General features: G+C 49.8%; 2 protein-coding genes and 1 long non-coding RNA gene across 17 annotated transcripts in view; 2 read left to right on the top strand and 1 right to left on the bottom strand.

Annotated features, from left to right (window-relative positions):
• ALPK1 (alpha kinase 1) overlaps nucleotides 1-8,485 on the top strand; it is a 41,139-nt gene extending 32,654 nt beyond the window's left edge. For 14 of the 15 annotated variants that reach the window (XM_080591294.1, XM_080591293.1, XM_080591297.1 and 11 more), the window contains 6 exons: nucleotides 136-240; nucleotides 673-2,521; nucleotides 3,307-3,460; nucleotides 4,979-5,141; nucleotides 6,979-7,165; nucleotides 7,777-8,485. In XM_080591294.1, the coding sequence (XP_080447420.1) occupies nucleotides 136-240; nucleotides 673-2,521; nucleotides 3,307-3,460; nucleotides 4,979-5,141; nucleotides 6,979-7,165; nucleotides 7,777-7,973 (2,655 nt within the window). In that variant the 3' untranslated portion in view covers nucleotides 7,974-8,485. The remainder of the gene's footprint in view (nucleotides 1-135; nucleotides 241-672; nucleotides 2,522-3,306; nucleotides 3,461-4,978; nucleotides 5,142-6,978; nucleotides 7,166-7,776) is intronic. The other variant, XM_080591298.1, reaches the window with a different exon arrangement.
• Nucleotides 8,486-17,091: 8,606 nt separating this feature from the next.
• NEUROG2 (neurogenin 2) lies at nucleotides 17,092-17,830 on the bottom strand. Its single transcript, XM_080591276.1, has one exon. It carries the CDS (start codon nucleotides 17,827-17,829, stop codon nucleotides 17,161-17,163), a length of 669 nt encoding a protein of 222 aa, XP_080447402.1. The 5' UTR covers nucleotide 17,830; the 3' UTR covers nucleotides 17,092-17,160.
• A 74-nt stretch (nucleotides 17,831-17,904) lies between these two features.
• Nucleotides 17,905-21,913, top strand: LOC308194831. The gene is made up of 3 exons (XR_013950906.1): nucleotides 17,905-19,038; nucleotides 19,523-19,597; nucleotides 20,187-21,913. It is a non-coding gene; the product is annotated as an uncharacterized lncRNA (long non-coding RNA).
• Nucleotides 21,914-21,971: the final 58 nt, after the last annotated feature.

The following is a 21,971-nucleotide window of genomic DNA, read 5'->3' as shown; positions in this document are numbered from 1 at the left end:
AAATCTCAATGGACTCTGATGACCAAATCCCAAGCTGCCTACCTCCGGTCTAACAGGGTTGCCTGCAGGGTAGACTTTGAAAAGAGAGCCTTTAAAATGAGGTTTCCCCTTGTGCTTTTTTTTTTGTTTCAACAGAGCCTTCTCCGGGAGCTCAGCCATCGCTTACTATCAGCTGCTGAAGCCTGCAAACTGGCGGCAGCCTACAGCCAGTATACCCCACTGTTTGTGCTCACAGCAGTGGTAAGTATTAGTCCTCATTCTGGAAGTGCTGGTGTATAACAAAAGAGTCCAGGCTATTAAATTTGGCTGTAATCTAGCTTCCAAGCATCGTACTGTACAATATGCTCCTATCTGTGTTGTGGATATAATGATGCATGTTACTCTGGACTCCAGTCTGAAGCTAAGCAGATGGGAAGAATGCACTATCTGTCTGCAGAGCGAGGATGGGCTTTCGAGCCCACCTGAGAGTGTTGCTTTTCCTGTAAATAAAGATGTATTTCAAAGGAGAAAGAGCAAGATTGTTTCCTAACAGAAACACAGCAGCAGGCAGTTAGAGCCAGCATTTTCTTCCAATTGTAAAAGGGAAAGAAACACATTTTTTTCCTCCTTTCATTTAGTTGAGACAGAGGTGCTGTTTTTTAATTCCTTGATTCCTCTTTTGTCCTCTCCCAGAACATCCGTGGGGTATGTTTGCTGTCCTATAGTCACTCCAAGGACTGTCCGCCCGAAAGGAGAAAGTTCTACTTGTCCGAAGCCAAAGAATCCTTCGAGATCGGCCTCCTCACCAAGAACGAAAACAGTCCTGTCACCAGCAAGCAGGAGCTCCATAGCTTTATTAAAGCTGCTTTCTGCCTCACAACTGTGCATCGATGGCTCTATGGGGACAGTGAGAAGCTCCATGAGGTGGGTCAGCTCTGTAGGGAAGCCATGGGAAAACTGCATGCGTACAGCACTTCGCTTGCAGAAGAGGAAGAGAAAGGAGCGCTTGCCAAGGAGATCATGTCTCTGATCACGTCCGTTAAGAAGCACTTGCAAGTGGAAGGCTTTCCGAATTCTGATGCCAGGTCTTACATTCCAGACAGCTACAAAAGCGCAGTGCAAAAACCTATCCTGCAAGGCGAGGCCGACTTTGAGAAGATCCTTGCCAAGCATTCTCAGCATCATCTGTCAGTGTGTGAAGTGTTTAAAAATACTTGCAGGATTCATAAAACCACACCAGGAGAAATGCACACGGGAGCTTGTGTCACAACCTTAAAAACAGAAACCAAAAACATAGACACTGTGTGCACCACTGAAGAAGCAGCGTACCAGAGGAAAGGTGCTGGCAAAATGGCCAATACACAAAAAGCAGAAAGTAGCTCAGAGAGACTCAGTGGCCAAACAAGAAACAAACACATCGCTTCTGATGTGATCAATATTTCCTTTGAAGAAGAGACTGAACCATTTGAAATAGTAATAAACGATGGAAAGAGTGCTTTTGGCAGATGGCAAAACAGGAGTCAAACCACCACTTCAGAGAACTCATGGTGCAAGCTGTCGCTGTCAAGTTACTCCTCCAGCTGGGAGGAACTGAGCTGTAATAGCGGCCAGGAGCCTCCCAGGGAAGGGCAGCAGCAGCAGAAGGGCTCAGCAGAGGAGCAGTGTTGCACAACAGAATCTGCCGAATACGACCAAGTAGCTCACCCGCACTCACTGCCTCCAAGAGTCCATCAGCCTTCTCCTCGAGAGCTCCCGCGTGGCTCGGTGGGGTCTCCTCACGCTCCCCCGGCCAGAAAGCCCGGGCAGGGCAGCTGCGGTACCACGGACAGCAGGCTTGTACCAAGGCAGGCACCCAAATCCCGCTTGGCCTGGGTGCAGCCGGCAGGAGGAACCGGGGGCAGAAGTGAGGGTCCCTCGTCTGACCACAGCCCCGCCACAAATGGGGTGGTTGATGCAGAGTCTACGGGCACTGAGCCAGAAATGGTCAGCGAGGCCCCTGTGGGTAACTGGTTGGGGAAATCTCCAGCCGTGGCCGGGAACAGGTCTCACAAAACGGTTGATGTTGACCCCCAGGCAGAAACGGTAGATGACACTGAATTTGATTTCATCAGTATTGGAGACTTGGTAAACAATTATCCCACAGCGACTGGTCCAGAGCGTCAGCCAGCTCCGGGTGCACCAACAGCTTTACCCTCAGGGGGAAAGATGCCCAAAGTCAACTACTTTGACTGTGCTACTACTGAAGAAGAAGAAGAAAAGCCTCAGGACAGTGTGAGCAGCCAGAGGCCATCCAGTTCATCTCTAAGTCCATGGCACAACTCAACTCAGAAGCCCAAGTGTTCCCCTGAAGGTCCATTTCTGAATCCAAGGGGAAATGGTCTTGCCTTTACACCTGGGAGAACAAAAGAAGAAATCCTTGATGCTCGAATTCTGAGGGATGATGACTATGTGCAGCTTCTGGCAGGAGTAGAGCATAACTGGCTTGTCCAGAGACTGACGCCTACTGGAATTTTTAAGCCTAAACAGCTTCATAAAGCATACTGTAAGTTTCCACACAGCAACGAGCATTTTCATGCAGGGATAGCTACTCCCACAGAAAACAGCCTTGACTCAGGCTTTTTAACATCATGTTTTAGTCATCCCTTACTAAGTTTTTTGTTGTTCTTTTATGAATTTTTGTACAAAAAAAAAAAAAAAAGCAATAGAAGAACACTCCCTTGAAACATTTTCTTGTATTCCTACCTACCCATTTGCACATCAGTCACAGCTTCATGGAGATGGGCTCCATCTCCATGCCCACTCAGTCCCTCCTGCTTTATCCATTCATGCAGTAGGTAACTCAGGCTACTTTGTTCCCTCTGCTGGTTTGTCAAGTCTATTTTACACCTTTTACTTGAGCCCATTTAAGTTCAATATTTCATCCCTTTGAACTATGTATTTGAGATAATGATTATAAAGTTAATCATAAATAACAGTTCAATTTATCTTCTGAATCTTAATTTGCAGAACTTTGTTCAATATACTAGGAAATACAGAAGTTAGGAGCAACACCTCCGTAGGATGCCTCACTGAGCTCATTAAGTGCAATCTACTGGGGAATCATCCCATCTCGCTTGTTTCAAGCCTGTTTAGATATTTTTGTCCTTGATGTAAAACATCCATCTCTGCACCTCAGTGCCACTTAGCACATATCTTATTGCACAGTACTTTGCTTTCAGAGGAGCCTGGATATCTTAGCTCCTAGGTGATGGTATATCACCCCTCACCTCAGGCTTAGAGCAATCCCGTGGAATTGTCCAGACTACCTGTTGTGTCTCCTTTTTGTAGCAGCTCTTCTTTTGAAATACTCAAAGACATCAGGCCTCTGGACAGGCCAGGAAACAGCTGTATTCATTGGGGACTACCTAAACGTGGCAAAGGAAGGCAAACAGAGAAATGCATTTTGGATACACTTCCTGCACCAAGAAGAAAGCCTGGGAAGGTATTGACCAAACCAATTTTTGAAAAAAAATGTATACCAATTCTCCTTCTGTGTGAATATGAATGAAAACTGCCTGGTACGATTAATCTTATACCTGTGATTCAGCTAGTCCAGTGCCTTATCGGACAGTAGCTTTTATCAGGTATTTTCAGAAGGTAAGACAAGTTTTTATTTAGGCAACTACAGAAATAGCAGTCACAATGGCAGAAGATTGTTCCTTTATTCTGTTTCAACCTAGTTTATGTTTGGTTAGATTTTGGCCGGTTTTCTGTAGCAAGACTGTTTTATTGCTTTTCTAAATCTCTTGGGCATTTTGTCAATCTTTAGTAGAGTAAATCTTCTTATCACCCATTTAGCTCTCTGATTTTGAATTTTTGGGAAGAAAAAGCTACTTTACAGTTGTCTTACAGCAGCCATGTTAGTGTCTATCTGCTCATGACAGGTCTTAGGCCCGAACTCACCTCCGTCTGTTCTGGGATAATCTGATGGGAGATTAAGTGACGCTTAAGTGACCTCTAGCTTTGCATTAGAGAATTCCTGTTTCTGATCTTCCCTAACACCCAAACAAAACATCTGTAATTCAAAATTAACTTTTTTTTTTTTTTTTAAGGCAGTTTTGCCCCACATAAGCAGTAATAAACCTGACAGAGATTCCAGAGTAGGCCCTTTCATTAAACAAGCCCATCTAATCCTACTTATGGGTAGGCAAAGCAGCGCTTCATGTTGCTAAAGGGGGTAGAAGCACAGAGTGGTATTAGTACCTCAGAGGCAGACCAAACTTTTTGCTTGATTTCATCTTCCTGTGGAGACACCAGCAATTGTTCTGTTTATAAGCCAAGACAGACAGGCTTACGGCTGCTGCAGTCTGAAAGAAGGAACGCTAGGTTAATGTGATGCTGGGCCTGAGAGGCTACCCTAGCTAGCACGATGCTACACTTCCAAGTACCCAGATTCCAGCCTAGAATCACTTTGCAACAAGCTCGTTCTTAACACAGAGTGAAGGAGCAACAATGCCTATAGGCAGAGAAGTTCTTCAGTCACTTTTAATTTTGACAATGGGTTTACACAATGGATCCTTTTGATCTGAAAGCAAAGTTAAAAACACATATATGTTTCACATCAGGAAAGCTCTGCTAGCTGCTAATCACAGATTTTGGATTGTTATTAGAAGTATCTTATGAATTCTTATGGGTTAAGAACAGTATTTTAAGTACCTCTGAGTCAGGTCTCCCTTCAGAGTCAAGAAGAGTTGACTTTAAACATTCCATTGCTATGAAACCCTCATCCTAGGATTTGGTTGATTTTTACAGCATTTTATTCCTGTAAGAGCTTTAGGAGGAAAAAAAAAAAAAAACACAACTTTATGGTTTGATGTTTGTGTACGGTAATGATGTTTGTGTACCACAAGTAGGGCTTCCTGAGTACAGTCTGCTGCAAACCTGGCTGCACCAAAGGTTGTTTTTGTTTTGCTTTGCTTTGTTTTGTTTGTTTTGGTTTGTTTTGTTTTTTCTTGTTTAGGTACGTTGGGAAAGAATATAAAGAAGAAAAGGGGCTTCTTCATCATTTCAGTGATGTGGAACGACAAATGACTGCTCAGTACTACGTGACGGAATTCAACAAAAGGCTGTATGAGCAAAAGGTCCCTACCCAAATCTTTTATATCCCATCTGCAGTACTTCTGGTAAGAGCTGTCTTCAAAGCAATACCAAGGAATTGATGGGAAGTGGGTCATAAGTCAGTTTGACTTTAAATTACTAGTAGTTAGGCCGGCTGTAGATGACATGCTGTAATTCATGTGATCTTACCTGGTAGGTGTACTTGATTGTTCAGGACAGAAGACATCCTTCAAATGGCTATCACAGAAAAGCTCTTTTCCTCAATAACAACACCTTATCATAGCAATTCTTATTAGTTCCTATTAGGAGAGGAATAGGTCACTATATAAAGAAGCAGCCCACCTCAGAGGAGAGAGGGATGGGGCCTGCCTGAGCAGAAGTGCTCTCCCTCTCTCCGAGACACCGTCTGCTCCTTTTCCAATTGTCCCTGGCAAAGAACCAGCTCCGCCACATCTCTGTGTGGTCTGAGCTCTGTAAGGAGAAGGAAATGCCCATGTACTCCCTGAAGGTGAGCTCACACTGATGGTGAGGAAAGACTAGTGGCAACGGCAGGGCTTTGAGCTTCAGCAAGACCACAGGTCCATCAGGCACTGAGGACCATTCTGCCCCTACACTCCAACAGTTCAGCCTCAGACATTGCCTGCTGGCAGAGGCAAGAACCAAGTGGCTGAGAGCTGGCTGGGATGTCGAGAGTTATCTGAGCAAGCCTAGGGGGAAGGCACAGCAAAGTCATGAGAATTTATTGTGTCTGGAGTGGGTTGAAAAAACAAGAAGCCTGAAGCAAAAAGTTTTGAAGAAAAAGCAGTTTGGGGTTAGTCTTTAAACAGCAACAAACAGCAACTAAAATACCCAGAACTCAACTGAAGTAACAGCCACATTAGATCAGGGAAGATGGCTATTTGTCCACTTGGTTTCAAACACACAGAGTTTGAGGAGGCTGCGTTCAACACACTCTTAGGGCACACCTCACGGATCATACTGGCCTTCTGTTTCAGAAGTGTAGCCAGGACAGCTGTTGCTGCTCTTACTACCCTCTTTGCTCTGCGAGATGTCTGCAAGGGCAGCAAAGCCACGGGACAGGTGGCCCTGCTGTGCCAGCACCCAATCTGAGTGCTAGAGGCGAGAGCCACATCTGTGTGATCTGGCACGGAGGTTAAACCAGACATCCAGCCCTCCAGGGGAAAGTTACAGGTCTTTTCCAAGTTCTTATGCTTAACTTTCAGTTTGACTTGTGTTTCAGATGTGGAGAGCTAAGTAGTCTGTCTTTCCCTGCCTGCTACAGAGCTGAGTGCACTGTTATTAGCATGTATATGAATTCACAATATGAGTATGATAGCATGATATGTATATTACTGTGTCTGCAAGCCATTCTGGCAGTAGATCTGGCTCTATGCCACTTGCTAATAAGGCCTAATGAGAGCCTGGCACCAGCACTTACTAGTCTCTGAAGACAGAAATTACTAAAAAAAAAAAAAACAAAACAGCAACAACGACAAAAAAACTACAACAATAACAACAATAAAAATCACCCAGTGGTTATTTGCACATTGAAGAAGGACCAGGTGCAAGTTTATTCAAATCTTTTCATTTTTCTAGCTTGTTCTTTAGATAGAAGTTTGAAAGAAGTTTCTCATTTGCTGAACAAACTAGATATTTGTAGAATTTGTTGCTCAGTTTGGCCTGCCAGGCTGGCTTTGTGTTGGTGCCATCGTTGCTCTAGTTAAATGTAAGCTCTAAGCAGCCTGTCTTTTGAATCAGCAGTGGGTTAATATGGAGGATATTTCCATCCATCTTATGACAGAAAGTTCTAGGAGGAAAATACAAACATTCCCTTAGAGGAGCTTTAGCATTCTTGCTTTCACATCTCTGCATGGATGACTGTCACTGAAACTCTCTTTTCAGATACTGGAAAACAGAAAAATAAAAGGATGTGTGAGCGTGGAGCCCTACATCCTGGGGGAGTTTGTGAAGCTGTCCAATAACACAAAGGTGGTAAAGAACGAGTACAAAGCCACGGAGTATGGTCTGGCCTACGGCCATTTCTCCTACGAGTACTCCAATGGAACAGATGTTGTTGTTGACCTGCAAGGTTTGTATTGCGGTGAACTCCATTTATTGCATATCCCCTCAAGTAGCAGAATATGCTGTACGAGGACATAGCCTCTCTAAACGACATAAGGTGAGGGAGGTATATGCAGGTGTGTGTCTGCTGTGAGCAGTGCTTTTTTTTCTCTGCTGTGTCACAGCAAGAGCAGATAAGCCGAACGCTCCCCAGAGTGCCACAGGAGCAGTCTGCACCCAATTAGGCTAAAGCCAGGCTGCGAGGATGTGTCCTGTGGAAACGCCTGAAGGAGAACCACTAAAAAAGACAGCGGGTTTTGTCACACTTCCTCCTTCCCAAAATTGGCAAACCTAAAATAATTCCCTGTTTAGTTAATGGAGAACTGAGCTCTTTGGTTAAAAGCCAAGGGTACAACCTTTCAGAATCAACCTTCATCACACGGGTGTCTCTGGGATGTTCAAGCAATGTCCATTCAGTACCTCCTAGGGTTTCATTCTGCTTTTGCTGACACAGGTGTAAACTGGGAATCACTGAACTGACGTGAGCAGAGTGTGGGCTGTGCCAAGCAGAAAGTACTGGGTGGGATAGCGCAAGGGCCATGATGCTTGATAAAAAAAGATGCATCCTTTCTTCCGCAGGCTGGGTGACAGGGAATGGGAAAGGCCTCATCTACCTCACAGACCCACAGATTCATTCTGTTAATAGCAAAGATGTTTCACGCTCTAACTTTGGGAAGAGAGGAATTTATTACTTCTTCAATAACCAACACGTGGAGTGCAATGAAATCTGTCGTTGCCTTTCTTTAACGAGACCCTCAGTAGAGCCCCCAATGTAGACTCACACGAGACCCAAGCAGAAGATGACCCGTAAGATGGGCAGTATTTTATCCTACACACTTCTAGGAGCATGTTGTCTTCGTGAGAACAGAGGCCCTGAGATGACACTCACGTGAGTCTGGTCAGCCATTACCTGCACCATTTTGGGAAAGTTCTGGTCTGTGCACCCCAGCTGGTATTACCATCTTACCATCTCGTGTACCATCTGAAACGCTTGTTCTTATAGCCATCTGTCAGACTTAGCAGAAGACCGTAAGAGGAAGAAGAAAGCAGCCTCCAAAATTCATCTAGAGGTGTGTTACGAGACTGGATAAACATCCAGTGCATCAGCAGACCCAGTGAGGGCAACAGGCACCATCTGCTCTTCGGAAATGGGGTAGGAAACAGAGCGAGACAGAAGCAGAGACTTGTGTTTCAACCATCTGTAAAATTCACAGAAAGTTGTATAAATGCTTCAGGGAACAAATGGTGATGTTTCGGGTTGTTAAAAAATAAAAACACAATTTCTTTCAGAGGGGTATGTACGTATAGGTGTGACCACACAACATTTAAATAGAAGGAAATACGGTTTTAACTGCAATGGCCAAAAAAATCCGCTGTTCTTCAAGGAAAAAAATACTAGTCTCGAGCCAGGAAAAACTGTACATGAATAATTTAGGCCTGCTACATTTAAGACACTCTCAGGAGAGAGTGGAATAGTTCTCACTTAAGAACAACACATCTCTTCTGACTGTAACGAAACTGTGAACACCGTAAGTTTTGCGAATGATTCTGTAGCTAATTCCAACAAATAACCTCCCCAGGCGCGAATGCAGACAGTGCACAGCCCTAGTTGTATGGCTACGTGAGCTTGTTTGCTGTGTGAGCTAGGCACTCGCAGGTACAGCTCACATCAGCTATTCAGAGCAGGTGCTAGGGCTTTAAGGGGTTGCTTGTGAGTGAAAAAGGTGTCCTCTAAGTGGTATCTTTACACACTGCCCCTATCAACACCCCACACACTTATCCTCTCACCTTGCTCCACTTATGCAGCCGAAGACTAAATCCTAAATCTTTAAATCTAAAATCTTTAAAACCTAAATCCCTACATGAGGAGGGATTTTCTTGACAATTCTGCTTGTTCTAGGAACACACTTTACTCTCGCACATACAAACAGCTGTGACTTTGAATATGTCCTTTAACTCAAACATTTTTGCTGAATTTTTGCTGTTTTTTGTGGTTGATACATAGCACACACCCAGAGAGCCCCTGACATTTAACGCCAGTGCTGAGCAGCCTGTGGCATGCGTGCCGGCCACATGCTTCAATAGTGTATGATGGGCTAGAGGCAGCTGCAGCTTTTTGCATTTTATGAAACAATCTTTTGTGGGATTTTATTTTGTTGTCTTGTGTTGCTTTGTTTTATTTTAAACTAAAACCTGAAGTTCATTCAGGTGACCTCCTTGGACACTCGTGAGCCACCACCTGGGGAACTGGGAAGTATGAAATGCAGAACTATTTTTTCCTGCACAGGCTGCTTAGGTGGTAAGAATCAAACCTTGGTCAGGGAATGCATACACATGTTGTTGTGCTGCCTCCCACCTTGGTGAGCCTTTCTTAACTGAGAAAGCATCCAGAAGAAAGAGGGAATGGGAGCTCCTCACCCCGCATGTTGCACCCCTTCAAAGCCGAGTTAAGCAGACTGGAGCTTGAGGGATAAGGAAAATAAAAGCTATCAGCAACACTATTCAGATTCAGAGTTTACAGGAGAATGTTTGTTCCAGCCTTTGCTAGGGACACTCTGCAGATTTTGATTAAAAGCATATTTTTGCACATACAGGCTGCATCTGGTTTTCTATTCCACCGGAGAGCAAAAGAGGTCTTAGGCTCTTTCGGCACACCTCTCCTGGTGTTATTGTCCTAACCGGGAGGCCAAAAGCTACTTCTGTGAAATTTCAAGAAAGAGGTGTGCATATTCCCCTTAGTTCCACATCTGGCAGGAATAGCAGGACTGGACCGAACACTGGCTGCTGCTCAGGAACCTGCCTCTCCAGCCAAAATAAAATATGACGAGACTTTGGTTTTACTCTTCAAAGACTATGCCAAGGCATCCAGAGTGTGTGCGTGTGCAGTCATCCATGTACCAGGGGATTCTTCATCTGAAAAATGGTACATAGCTTCCCTGCTACATCCAAGGTCACTAGCTCCCTCCACTGAAAATGCTCTCTTCTCTTCTCCTCCAAACCCGGAGGTTCCCTGCCCCATGGCCCAAGGGCTGGGACTGCTTCTTTTAGGAGATTTGTGTCATGAGAAAGGGAACACAGCATTAAACTTCCACAAAAAGATGGGTCCCCAGCACCACGGCGTTAGCTTTAACAAAACCATAAGCTTTTGTTTCTGCAACTGGCAGAGATTTTTAGGCTTTTGTTGCCGCTTTTTAGCAATGCTATTGTTTTCTACGTGGTTTGTGCCGAGTTGTTTGGAAAGATGCCCTATCACTGTGCTGAACAATCAGAACTAGGTGTAAAGAGTGAGAAGCAAGAGAGAAAAAAAAATTAAATCTCTTTATTATGGTGCATAAACCTTCAGTGCTGGGGAGCTGGGCAGCTGCACAGGAAGAAAAATGCATTCAAAAATATAATGCTAGTGTGAATAATCCTTTCTCGAATGCTGCTTGCAGACTGCTTCAGCTTTGTCAGGTGAACTTGAACTGGGCCATCAGATTTGCTGTCGTTCCCATTGCACACTGTCTATCACCCCAGGGCATTCACCATCTTGACTGTTGTTAAAAGGGAGCGAACAATCCATCATTGAGCCCGGGAGTCACTCGCTCATAGAAAAGTAAAATCGGCATGTGACGGTACACTCAGCCCCAGTGTTTCACAGATTAAAGTGATACATGAAAACTCACGTGTTACTGGGAAGATTAAGCCAGTTATCTTGTTCTGCAGCCAATAAAGGGCTGCCTTGTCTGCGGCAGGAGGAGAACGCTGGCTTTAACCGAGTGACAGAAATTGTGCATACGGAGCTCCGTGCTGCTGCAAAACAGAGCTCTAAACTGCCAAGGGGAAACAAAGATGGTCAGCAAGATTTTGGGAATTAACCGGCAGCAGTGATGCTGCGTTAAAGCCTTTTCCTTCTCTATAGAGACAATTAAAAACAAAACAAAACCTCCCTAACAATCCCTGGAGAACAAAGTGTCCTTGCGCACTGCCAACAGCCAGCCCCGCGATGCCTGTTGTAAAGTGTGTGTGGTTTAGAGACCCGCAAAAAGCAATGCCTTTTCCAGTCTCTGCTGCTTGTTTGACCAAAGAAAATGTGTTTAGATATGCTTTTGAATAAATTCTTGTGTGGGGAATCTTGATATCTGGAGTACTTCCTAATATAGGGTATTAGCATTTAGCAGCTGGTTTCTTTTGTTGCTTTATGTAAGACATTTTCCCACCCCAGCTAAACGTACGGCTACTGACAGATCTTTGAATGAGCAATTCAGGAAAGTCAGTGTCGAGTGTCAGCCTGCCCAGTTCCCACCTAAAGCCAACACCGTAACGTTTAGCCTGATGGCTTCCATCGGTCGTAACCTTGGCAGGCTGGGGCTCATGTTTGGAGCTCTCAGAGCTTTGCTCAGCGCCCTGCCATTAGCCGGTGCTTGAGCACAGAGCTTGCCTTAATAATGACGTATCCACACATATCCGACAGCCTTTAGGCAGCCATAGCACGTACGTGGCCCGAAACACACCGAACTTACACTGCGGGTTGATGCGGTGTCTGGTACAAACCGGGGGCTAACGGGGGAACTAAGCAGCTGACTCAGAGCATTTAATCTTTTGGCTGGGAGCATCAGCTTAGAGCTACTGGCCAAAAAAAATCTGCTTTCTGCCATTTCCTCTGGCTTCAGAAGAAAGTCATGTGAACCAACCAAGATTTGCATTGTTTTGTGTTATTTGTTGTTTTGTTTTGTTTTTATTTTTCATAGGCATTCAGTCGTGTATTAAGGAACTTGCTACCCAATGTGCTTTTTAGGGTGGATTAATCACACCACACTCCCAAGCGTGAGGCGAGAGCCACGAATGACCATTAGGAAGCAGTCACCCCATGGTCTCTACAAAATGAGAGAAGCTGCACTGCGTTAGAACAGTGAAATATTGTCATTAGCTGTAGGGGCATAAAGCCTGCAGGACTTATATTCACCTGGTAAAAGCAGTAAGCCAAGCACAAAAGCTTTCTGCTGCTGACAGTGTGGCAACGAGCTCTTTCCTGAGCTTTGGGGAAGGTGTTTGGTGAAGGAAGTTTGTGCTGTTAGATGTCCCTCTGTGAGCACCCAGGCGAAAGACAGAGGCCTCGCGTGCTCTGCTGCATGCGCTCTTGCATAAAAATCAGTCAATTAGAGACTGAAAGGGAACATGTTCAACAACCGAACCCTATTACAGCTGGGCACGAGGAGCGCAGGCAGAACTGGGGCATCATCAGGCCTTGGCAGAGGGCATGAGGCGGGCGACATGCCGCGCTGACACCTGCATCCTCACCCAGAGCAGGCCCGGACGATTCAGCGGGTGGGAGAAGCCAGCACAAGCACCGGGGCGCCCAGGCTTTCCCCCCTCCACCGTCAGGCCGAAGCCCAAGCGGCCGTGCTGGACACGGGAGGCACGGGGCTGCTGCCTGCCCCGCGCGGGCCGTCACGTTAATAGGGGATGATTTGCAAACGGCGTCCCCCCCCCCCCCGCCGCCCCCCGGCCCCCCTCTGCCCGACTCCCGCTTTTCTGCTCAATGGCACAGATGCTGCTTTGTGCTGCCCAGGACCAAGCAGCTATTAGCAGCAAATCCAGCGAGGGAAATTAATGAAGGCGACTACTAATAAAAGGCAGCTCGGGACAGCCATACCAACTTGCTCCAAGCAGTAATTAACTTTTCTAAAACTCACGAAGGTAAATATGCCTTCAGCTTTGGTCCGGACCCTCTCCTTTTTAATCAAGGCAGGGGGATGGGAGGAGGCCCAGTCCCCGCTGCCCACCGGCACAGCAGCCCGCCTTCCCTCTGCCCGGTGTGCGACTTTTCCTCAAGGCGGCCGTTAACGTGCTCTGTCTCCAGTCCCAGCGCTGCAAGATCACCGCCCGTGCTGCATTCAGCACTGCGGGCTGCGGGGAAGAAAGCACAGCCCGAAGCTTGCTGTGCTGGCCCAGAGGCACAGCACTAAGCCCGAGCTCGGGTTTGCGCCACGGTGACAGCAAAAACGTGTGCTGAGCCTGCACAGATGGCACAGCATCACGGCTTTAAGGCAGGGTGCTTCCTGAGGAGGAAGGTGTCAGCTGGGCACAAATCAAGACAGGTTTAGAGATGCAAGACTTTGCCCAGCAGAAAGGCATCCCCCTACGCTGGGTAAAAATCCCACCAAGACTTCTGCTCGGGGAAGGGGTCCGCAGAGCTACAACTGCCGCACAAAAGCGTGCTGAGCTGCAGTGAGTGCTTTGGACTGCTTTGTCCACACAGTGCAGGAATGGGGGCTGCACAGGTCAAATCCAGACAAAACAAAGGCAAAGTTTTACCAGACGAGCCCAAACCCTCACAGGAGGTGTTTTCTATGGCTCGGTTCCTGAGAGATCAGGTGCAGCCCCCAGCCCCTACGGCTGTGTGGAGCGCTGCGCTCCCCTCGCCACAGCGATGCGCTGTCCCTGTCCCACAGGGCCTGGTCCTCGGCCAGGATGCGCCCCAGCGTCAGCTGCTTTCCCCAGGCACACGGGCATACCCCCATTTGTATGTTTTACAGACATTTTGGGGTGTGCTCTCGTTGTAGAGACATTGCATTTCTCTAAGCTACATGCGTGTCTTTGTGCGGAAATAAGATGTAACTGTCTAATATCCCAGATGATTGGCCCTTTCAATTAAAACAACATTATGCAAAAAATAATGAATCCCGTCTTAAAAAAGCAGCCCACGTGTGCTTAATTACTTAATGTAATATACATTTCAATAACAAAGTCATTAGAGTGCACTGTAGGATGCCCTGTAACAGGTGAACCCTAATCCAGTTGCTTCACAGCATAATGGCATTACTTTTTTTTTTTTTTTCCGCCATCACGAAACCAAAGCCTCCTTGTGACAATAAAATCATGAGAAAAATGTCCGTAACAGGAGTAAATCAAGGCCAGGCCGTGCGTCCCACACGTGTGAGATGTGTGCCGGGGAGAGGGGAAGGGCCGCACGGTGGCTGGCCGTGCAGGCCGGGTGCAGGCCGGGCTTGCTCTGTGGAAACACACGGGCGCACCAATGGTTTGTGTACCACACGAGAGGAAAGCAAGTGCCAGCCCTTGGGTGAGTTGGGCTCCCTGTGGCTATCTGTGAGCCGGGGGTGTGTATAACCCCCCCCTCAGGAGCCACAGAGCAGCCCGGCAGGCTCCAGCAGCGCAGAGAAGCTTTTATGCCAAAGCACAATGTGCAGAAGGATCATAAACACACTTTAAAGGGAAGACGACCTCTTTGTCATGAGGAATTACGCTTTTTCGGCAAGGTGCAGCCGTGGAAACAGCACCCCCCGTTCCCCCACTCCACCCCGAGGGGCACTTTTGCCTTTTACACCCCCAGCCCAGTACCAGGCCCACTGCAGGGCTCTGGGCCCGCAGGCTGCCTTCCCAAGGCTCTGGGCAGCCACCGGGATTTTGCTAATAATTTGCGACCCTCCGGCTTTGCAGCAGTGCCCACAGCCAGGAAGGGACCAGGGAAGGGCTGTGGGACCCCCATCCGCCCCCTTCTCTTTCCTGTCTGCCCGGCGGGATGGGTGATGCTCCCCATCACCACCACGGCACAAGGGCGAGCCGGGCATTGGGCTCCTTGTTGGCATTCCTGGAGTTTAATCATTAGAGGGGTTGTTAACGGAGAGAGACGGAGCCATCCCGCTCCCGACAGGCCACCCCACACGCTGCCAGCCCCACTGAAAGGATGCCTCCTGTTTTGTTCCTTCTGGCCCACGGCAGATTTGGGGGGACACAGCTTCATATCGCTGGCCACATCAAAGCCGCGATTATGCAAATGCACCCACTTTTTTCTCTTTCTTTTTCTTTCTTTTTCTTTTTTTTTTTTTTCTTTTTTCTGTCCTCCAGGAATTATTTATCACACAATAACCCCCCTGCCAGGGGGGGAAACAATAGATCAGGCTTGATAGCACCGCTCGCCCGAGGCTGCGGGGAAGGGGGGGCGAACCCCCGCACGTTTTATTGGGCTAACCTAATTTTACTAATTCTCTTTTCACACGTTCCTTTTTTTTTTTTCTTTTTTTTTTTCCCTTTTGCCCCCTTCAGGGGACGTCGCTCGCCGGGCCGGGTTTCACGCTCCCAGGATCCGGGGGCACCGGGCAGATTCATGTGCCGCGCAGTTTATTTAATTAATACATTCAGCCGCCTCCGCTGGTTTTTAATGATTTCCAGGTGTTTGCACCCAGAAGTCACAAAGCGCTGCTGGGCGCACGGGGCAATGATTGAAGGGCCTCGGAGTGCACCAGACACCCCCCGGCCCTGCCAGCGATGGACTAATGATGCTGGGCTAAAAACGCCCTGGTTTGGGCTCGTGGCACGGGCACGGAGGATGAGGACGCCCAGCCAGTGCCGGGCGGCGATAGAGCAAGGAAGGACTGGAAGGATGAAGGCCGAGGGCAGACGGGCTGCTCCTGCTCAGCGCTTTGTTGGGTGCCCTGTGTAGGAGACGACGTCTCCATGGGATAACCCTGGACATCCCCGGAGGTGCTCTGAGCTCACCCTGGCCCTGCCCGCGGTGTGGGTTTCACCGGTACAGGAGAGAGATGGAGTAACGGAGCCTTCCTCTTTAATCCCAAACCAGTTTTTATTTAAGCTCACTCATTTTTATTTTCTGGGTAGCGTTTATGTCCTACGTCCCTCTCGGTGAAACTCAGGAGCCATCAGTTTGAAGAAGGGTTTTAGGCAGTTACACCTTCTGCATCGGGAGGCAAAAGTAGATCCCCAGCGAGCTCCCAGTGCACCTAAACACAGCGTTGCTGCTTGAGAAACCACAGGATGGAGGCGACGTGCTGCTATAGGGACGATCGTGTGTGTTTCTGGCGGCTCCTTTCCACACCACAGCCAGTTCTGGGGGCTCCCTTTGCTGGGAGAGGAAGGGGTTTTGTTCTTGTCCCCCTCGTCCCCGAGCACCTTTTCACCCCAAAAGTGACTGCCCCAACGCTGGGACTAAGCTGACATCCCCGAGTTTAGTCTTGCTCCTATTCCACTGGGGAAAAAAAAAAAAAGAAGAGGTGTGTCGGGGTGTTTTTGAAGAAGCAAACCAGAATTTTAGAAATGAAAACGTATGGCAGAGCTCTGATGAACCCTGGAGCACTTGCAAAGGGGGCATGCACCTGGGCCACCCCATTGCACCCCACGAACTCGGCTGGGTCCGGGGGGCCCACTGCCCAGCCCACCCCAATTTTTGGCAGAGACCGGGCAGTTGCCAGTCCCCCCTGTGCCGGAGGAGCCCCCCAGCTCCTGACAGGCGGCATGCCAGCCAAAAAAAGCAGCAAACAAAGTTATGAAAATTAGATATTTTATTTATATTTTATGACAAGAACAGTCCCTTTGTTCTTCAGCTGTAAATACATACTAGAATAAACTCTGTAAATTATACAAAAAAATACATATTTTCCATGAAATCTTTCTTTATAATAAATAAATGTGAACACGTGTGGGGCTGATCGCTGTAATGTTCCGTGTCTGTTTAGGTTTTCAGTCTGTTGATTTATTTTTAATCTCCTGAAAGAAGGGGGGAGTTCCTCGTCCCCTAAAGGTCGAAATAAATAATGCATGAGGAGCCCTCCCCTCCCGGTTCACACCCCCCTTTTCCCTCGACGGTTCTTTTTTTTTCTTTTTTTCGCTTTTGATAGAGAGTTCAGCCTAAATTTCCACGCTTGCATTCAGCCCTCACAAAGCCTACAAATTATACAATGACTTCTAACCCGGCCCCCTAACAAAACAACTTTTTTTTTTCTCTCTCTCTGGACCCCCCCCCCCCCCCCCCCACCCCAAACCTCGTACATCACAAGGGACAGCTGGCGAAATGGGGAGCGGGAGGGAAGGAAGGAAGGGACACACAAAAGGCCCGGGAGCTGGGAGAGCGGACAAAGTGCAACGTCGGAGGTGGGGGCAGAGAAAATTTGGGACGGTGGGAGGGGGGGTGGAGAAAACGTGGGGAGGGGGTTGCGGGCGGCGGGGCTAGAGGCAGCGGCGGGGAGGCGGCGGCGGCGGCGGGGGGGGCACGAAGCGGCCCCGGGGGGGCGCCCAGTGCTCGGCGTCCGACGCGGAGCCGTCGGGGCTGGCTGGCGATAAAGTGCAGGCGTAGGGGGAGGCGGAGGGCGCCGGGCTGCAGGAGGAGGCCGGCGAGGGGCTGGCCTCCAGCCCGCCGTCGGGGCCGCCCCTGGCCGCCGCCGCCGCCCCGGCCAGGCGCAGCGTCTCGGTGAGCGCCCAGATGTAGTTGTGGGCGAAGCGCAGCGTCTCGATCTTGGTGAGCTTGGCGTCCTCCGGGAAGGTGGGCAGCACGTCGCGCAGGGCGTCCAGCGCCGCGTTCAGGTGGTGCATGCGGTTGCGCTCCCGGTTGTTGGCCTTCAGCCGCCGGCTCCGCTTCAGGCGCTGCGCCGCCTCCGCCGTGCGGCACCGCCCCGCCCGCCGCTTCGCCTCCCTGCGCCGCGGCCCCGACGGCCGGGCCGAGCCGGGCCGAGCCGGGGAGGCCGCCGCCTCCTCCTCCTCCTCCTCTTCCTCCTCCTCCTCCTCCTCCTCCTCCTCGTCGCCGGCGCTGGACGGCAGCGAGGGGGCGGGCGAGGCGAGGCCCAGCAGCAGCAGCTCGTCCTCCGCCGGCGGCGCGGGGCTCTCCGCCTTCACCAGCATCCTCCGCCGGGGGGGGGGGGGGGGAAGGAGGGAGGATTTTGGGGAGGGGGGGGAAAGGCGGGGGGGAGGGGGGGAGCGGCCCGGGGCCCGTCGGCTGCGTGTCTGGCACACGACCCTCCTTAACACCCCTTATATACCCCGCGGGGAACAATCAAACCTGCCCCCCGCCGCCCCGCCCGACGCCCGGCCCCGGCCTCAGCCCCGGCCCCCGGCCTCCCCCCCCCCCCCCCCGCTCCCCCGTGGGTGCCTCGCGCTCGGCTGGAGCGTGCCGCTAATTTATTAATGAATGGGGGGGCCGCGGGAGCCGGCTCCCTTTCAGCAGCTCCGGGCGGGGGGGGGGCTGCGGCCCCGGGGAGGCCGGGAGCTGGCTCCGACGGCCCGGTGCCAGCGGCTTTCTTCGGGTTCGGCTGGGGTTTGGGGCTTGGGTTTTTCGTTGCTGTTTCTTTGTTTGTTTTTTTTTTTTAGTGGATTTTGGGTTGGGTTTTTGTTCGGGTTTGGGTTTTAGTTTTTTTTCCCCTTTTTTTGTCATCGTTCTGAGGAAACGGGCTTGCCTCGGGCTCAGTGCTTCGGGCACGACCTGCGCTCCGGAAGACTTCTAAAGAAGCACAGTAGCAATAACAGTGTTACTACTACCAATAAAAAGAAGCAAGCTGCAAACACCCCGGGAAAGCCTCCTCCCCCCCCTGCCCAGACGGCCCGTGGGGATCTGTGGCCTGCCCCACGGTGCGGCCGCTCGCAGGGACACGGGCGAGGGTGGCACCGGCCTCGCGGGGACGGCCACCGGAGCCAAGGCGCCTGTGTGGTCTGGCAGGGGCCGGGCGGCTCGGGGGAGAACCGTGGGGGCGGCGGGGTGCCCACCGCCCGCACTGTCCTCCGGGGGTCAAACTGTTCAACTTCAGCCCCTTTGGCAGCCCTCGGTCCGTTAGGGGAACAAAAGGCCAAAGCAGGCGACGATCAAGAAGCGGGAGCACAATGATTTAAGCTTATCACACGGGCCAGAAATAAAGGACGCTGAGCTGGTGTGCGGGAGAGGGGGAGACCTTCAGAAAGGCTTTGTTTGCCCTAAGCAGATTGAACTCTCAGGCGACCCGATAGCCCTAAAAGTTTAGGGTCTGTGTTGCTGAGAGACCTCTGGACGCGGCCCGTCCGCGCCTCGACCCCACAAGTTGTGAGCGAGCGTTGATGGCTTGCCAGGCCCCGCTGCCGCAGGTGAACGGGGGCGTGATGCCGGGGGGGGGGGGGGCACAGATCCCCCAAAACTGGGGGGAATGAGGGGGGGACAAAGCACGTCCCCTCTCCAAAGGGCGCCGGGGAGAGGGACCCAAAAAGCGGTGTGGGGAGGGATGGGGCAGGGGCTGCCCCGCGGGGTCCCGCCTTTGGGGTCCCTTCGGGGACAAGACGGTCCCGCCTCGGGCAGCGCTGCCCCGGCATCCTGCCCCGGCCCCCCCGGGGCGGCGAAGCCCCTCGTCTCGGGACGGGGGACGATTGTTCCCGGCGGATTTGCATGGCAGGTGCAGGCCTGCGGAGCGATTTCGCAATCCGCAGCCCCGCCGCCCACCCCCCCAAAAGGGTTTGCCTCCCCCGCCTCCCCCCCTTGTGAAAAAAGGCCGCCGGTGCCTTCCTTTCCCATGAAGAAGAGAAGAAGCTTGAGGATCGCGTGAACACGCTTCAGTTTTCTTATTCTTTTCTATAGATGTGGGGAAAAGAACAGCCGATTGTGTGAAAAACCCAGTGCCTGCAAAAAGGGACATTGGCCATCCAGGCGAAGGTGCGCGAGGGAGAGCACTAATCGCTGAACCAGGAGACAAATACGATTACCAGCTCCGAGCCTTGAGTCAGAAAGTCTCATAGACTTTAAGATGTTAATCCCCAACATAATCCTTCCTTTGGCGTGTAGGAATAGTGCAGCCACAAGAGTTGTTTTGTTATTTATATTGGCGTTTAATAAAACTCAGCCAGTGGTGAATGGGCTGCCCACTCTCCAATGGTAATTAATTCCCTATTTCAGTGACCCAATTGTGCTGGGATAGAGCAGTGGGACAGTCCCACTGCCCCAACCCGCCTTTGTGCAGCTACACAGCTCTCGTGCTTCAACAGCTATGGAAACTCATTCTTTTGATGTCATTCAATGAGTTTTCCTTGGGCATCTTCTAAACTTCAAGGACCCTTTTCTTTCTCAAACGCATGAAAAGCAGGACTAGCTTGACCACCTCTGTAGAATTTAATGATTTGGTGAAAGGGCCTTTTTGGGGGGTTTGTGGAAGGAAAGAGAGAAAGAAAATTTGGCAGGCTGCTATCAAACGGGGGGCTATCCAAACTCGAGCGCACCGAACTCATTCAGCTCCTGATTTATACAGGTCTTAAAAGCCACGCTCTCTCGCTGCAAAATACTTGGGCACTTCTGTCATCCGAGGCGTTCGTCGCAGGGGCTCGCCAGCAAGCACGTACGCTGCTGCACACGCCGCGCGTTTGCGCCAGGCTGGGGACGAGTACGGGCAGCCCTGAAAACCAAAACGCGTCAGGTTTAAGAAGGTGTTTTTGTCCGCTGAAGGGAAAACTAAGGAGACCCCTGGAATCCGTTGTGTTACTGTCAAAAAGTGCGTGCGGGGCTTTATCTTCTGGCTCCGAGGCAGAGCAGTAGCAGTGAAGTGGCTGCAGAAGGAGTGTGTGAAATGAACACGTGAAGAACATGCAGCAGCCCTGCAAAGCCGCCCCAGCGCAGGCAGCCTCTTCTATGTCTTTATACGCCCTTCCAAAAAAAAAAAAAAAAACCTTCGCAAGTCACAAACAATTCAGAATTCAACTAAGAAAACACAGAGTGAACCATATGGCCAGGGTGGCTCGAGTTGGCTGCATTTTCCCCCAGACAAAGAAGGGATTGAGAGTTGAAGGAAAGGAGAAAAAAAACAACTTTCCGGCTGATGAAGCTGTTGTCTGGAGGCAATGATCCCAAATCTCAAGGCTTTATTCCAGGCTCCGACTGAGACGTGATATGTCATATGATTAGCATCTTTCATATTTACAAGAGTGGTATAGGCTGCCAGTCTTTAGAGAAAGGCGAGAAAAAGAAGGGGCATATGCTGAAATGGATTTAGCATTTGAAAGAGAGAAAGGAGATCGGATAAATACACTTAAACGAGGATTTAGTTTTACTCCCGTTGAGTTCTAATGGATTGTTGATTGAGATTTTAGGGAGCTGGAACAGAGGCGTCAGCAGCAATTTGCAGGCACTATTCACCCTCTGCTCTTGGCTCTTTTGCTCCGCTCACGGAGCGACGGCAGCGGGCGGCGGCGCCACCTGGCGGCTTACGGGCAGGGAAGCCAGGAGGGAGGCAGAGGAGGAGGCAAGGAGGCTGCTTGCAGGGCACCCTCTTGGCCCTCGGGTGCTTTGTGCGGTGCCAGAAGGGCGAAAACCTGCGGAAGGTTGTTGCTGGGGGGTTCCGGGCAGGCACAAAGCTGGAGCTGCTGCGGTCACCTTGTGGGTTTGGTCCCTGCGGCGTCCCAAGGCTGTTCGGCTGGTGCACTTTGCGGTGTTTTGCTCAGGTCTGGTTTATTTGCAGAGACTGAATACAACAAGCTCATCACTACTTTGTTTCTGAGCTGAATAAGAAGAAAGGAGGTTACTTCTAATGTTTTTAGTGCTAGTGGGGTGCCAGTTCCATGGCAGGTGCGAGAGTGCCTCAGAGGCTTCTGGGGAAGAAGTTAAACGGTGCGGCAGCATCTAGAAATTTTACAAGGCCCATGCTCAGCCCACTTTTCCCCATAAATTAATCACTGAGAATCCTCATATCTTAGTATGAGTTCATACATTAACTACTGACACTCCTCTGTATACCTTTGAGACACCCTATGGGTCAACTTTTGTTGTGATAAAGAAACTTTTTTTCTCATCAGAGACAGTTTCTCACCTAACAGCACTTGCTTCCAAAACAAAATACTTCAGCTAGTTTTGAAACAGGGCCGAGTGACCTTATCCTACGCTTGTAACGCATCTAGATACAGCCAACCTGCTGTCATTTAGTTTTGTTAGACTTCCAAAGATTTAATAAAACATGTAATTTTCCTTGAAAAAATTACATTAAGTCCCTTTTATTTTAGCCACACTCCTAATTTGACTGATTTGTAAATAGACAAAATGACTA

Source organism: Anser brachyrhynchus (genome assembly GCF_964034855.1).
Source record: "Anser brachyrhynchus genome assembly, chromosome: 4".
NCBI classification, from domain to species: Eukaryota; Metazoa; Chordata; class Aves; order Anseriformes; family Anatidae; genus Anser; species Anser brachyrhynchus.
This window is presented reverse-complemented; position numbering and strand designations above follow the sequence as displayed.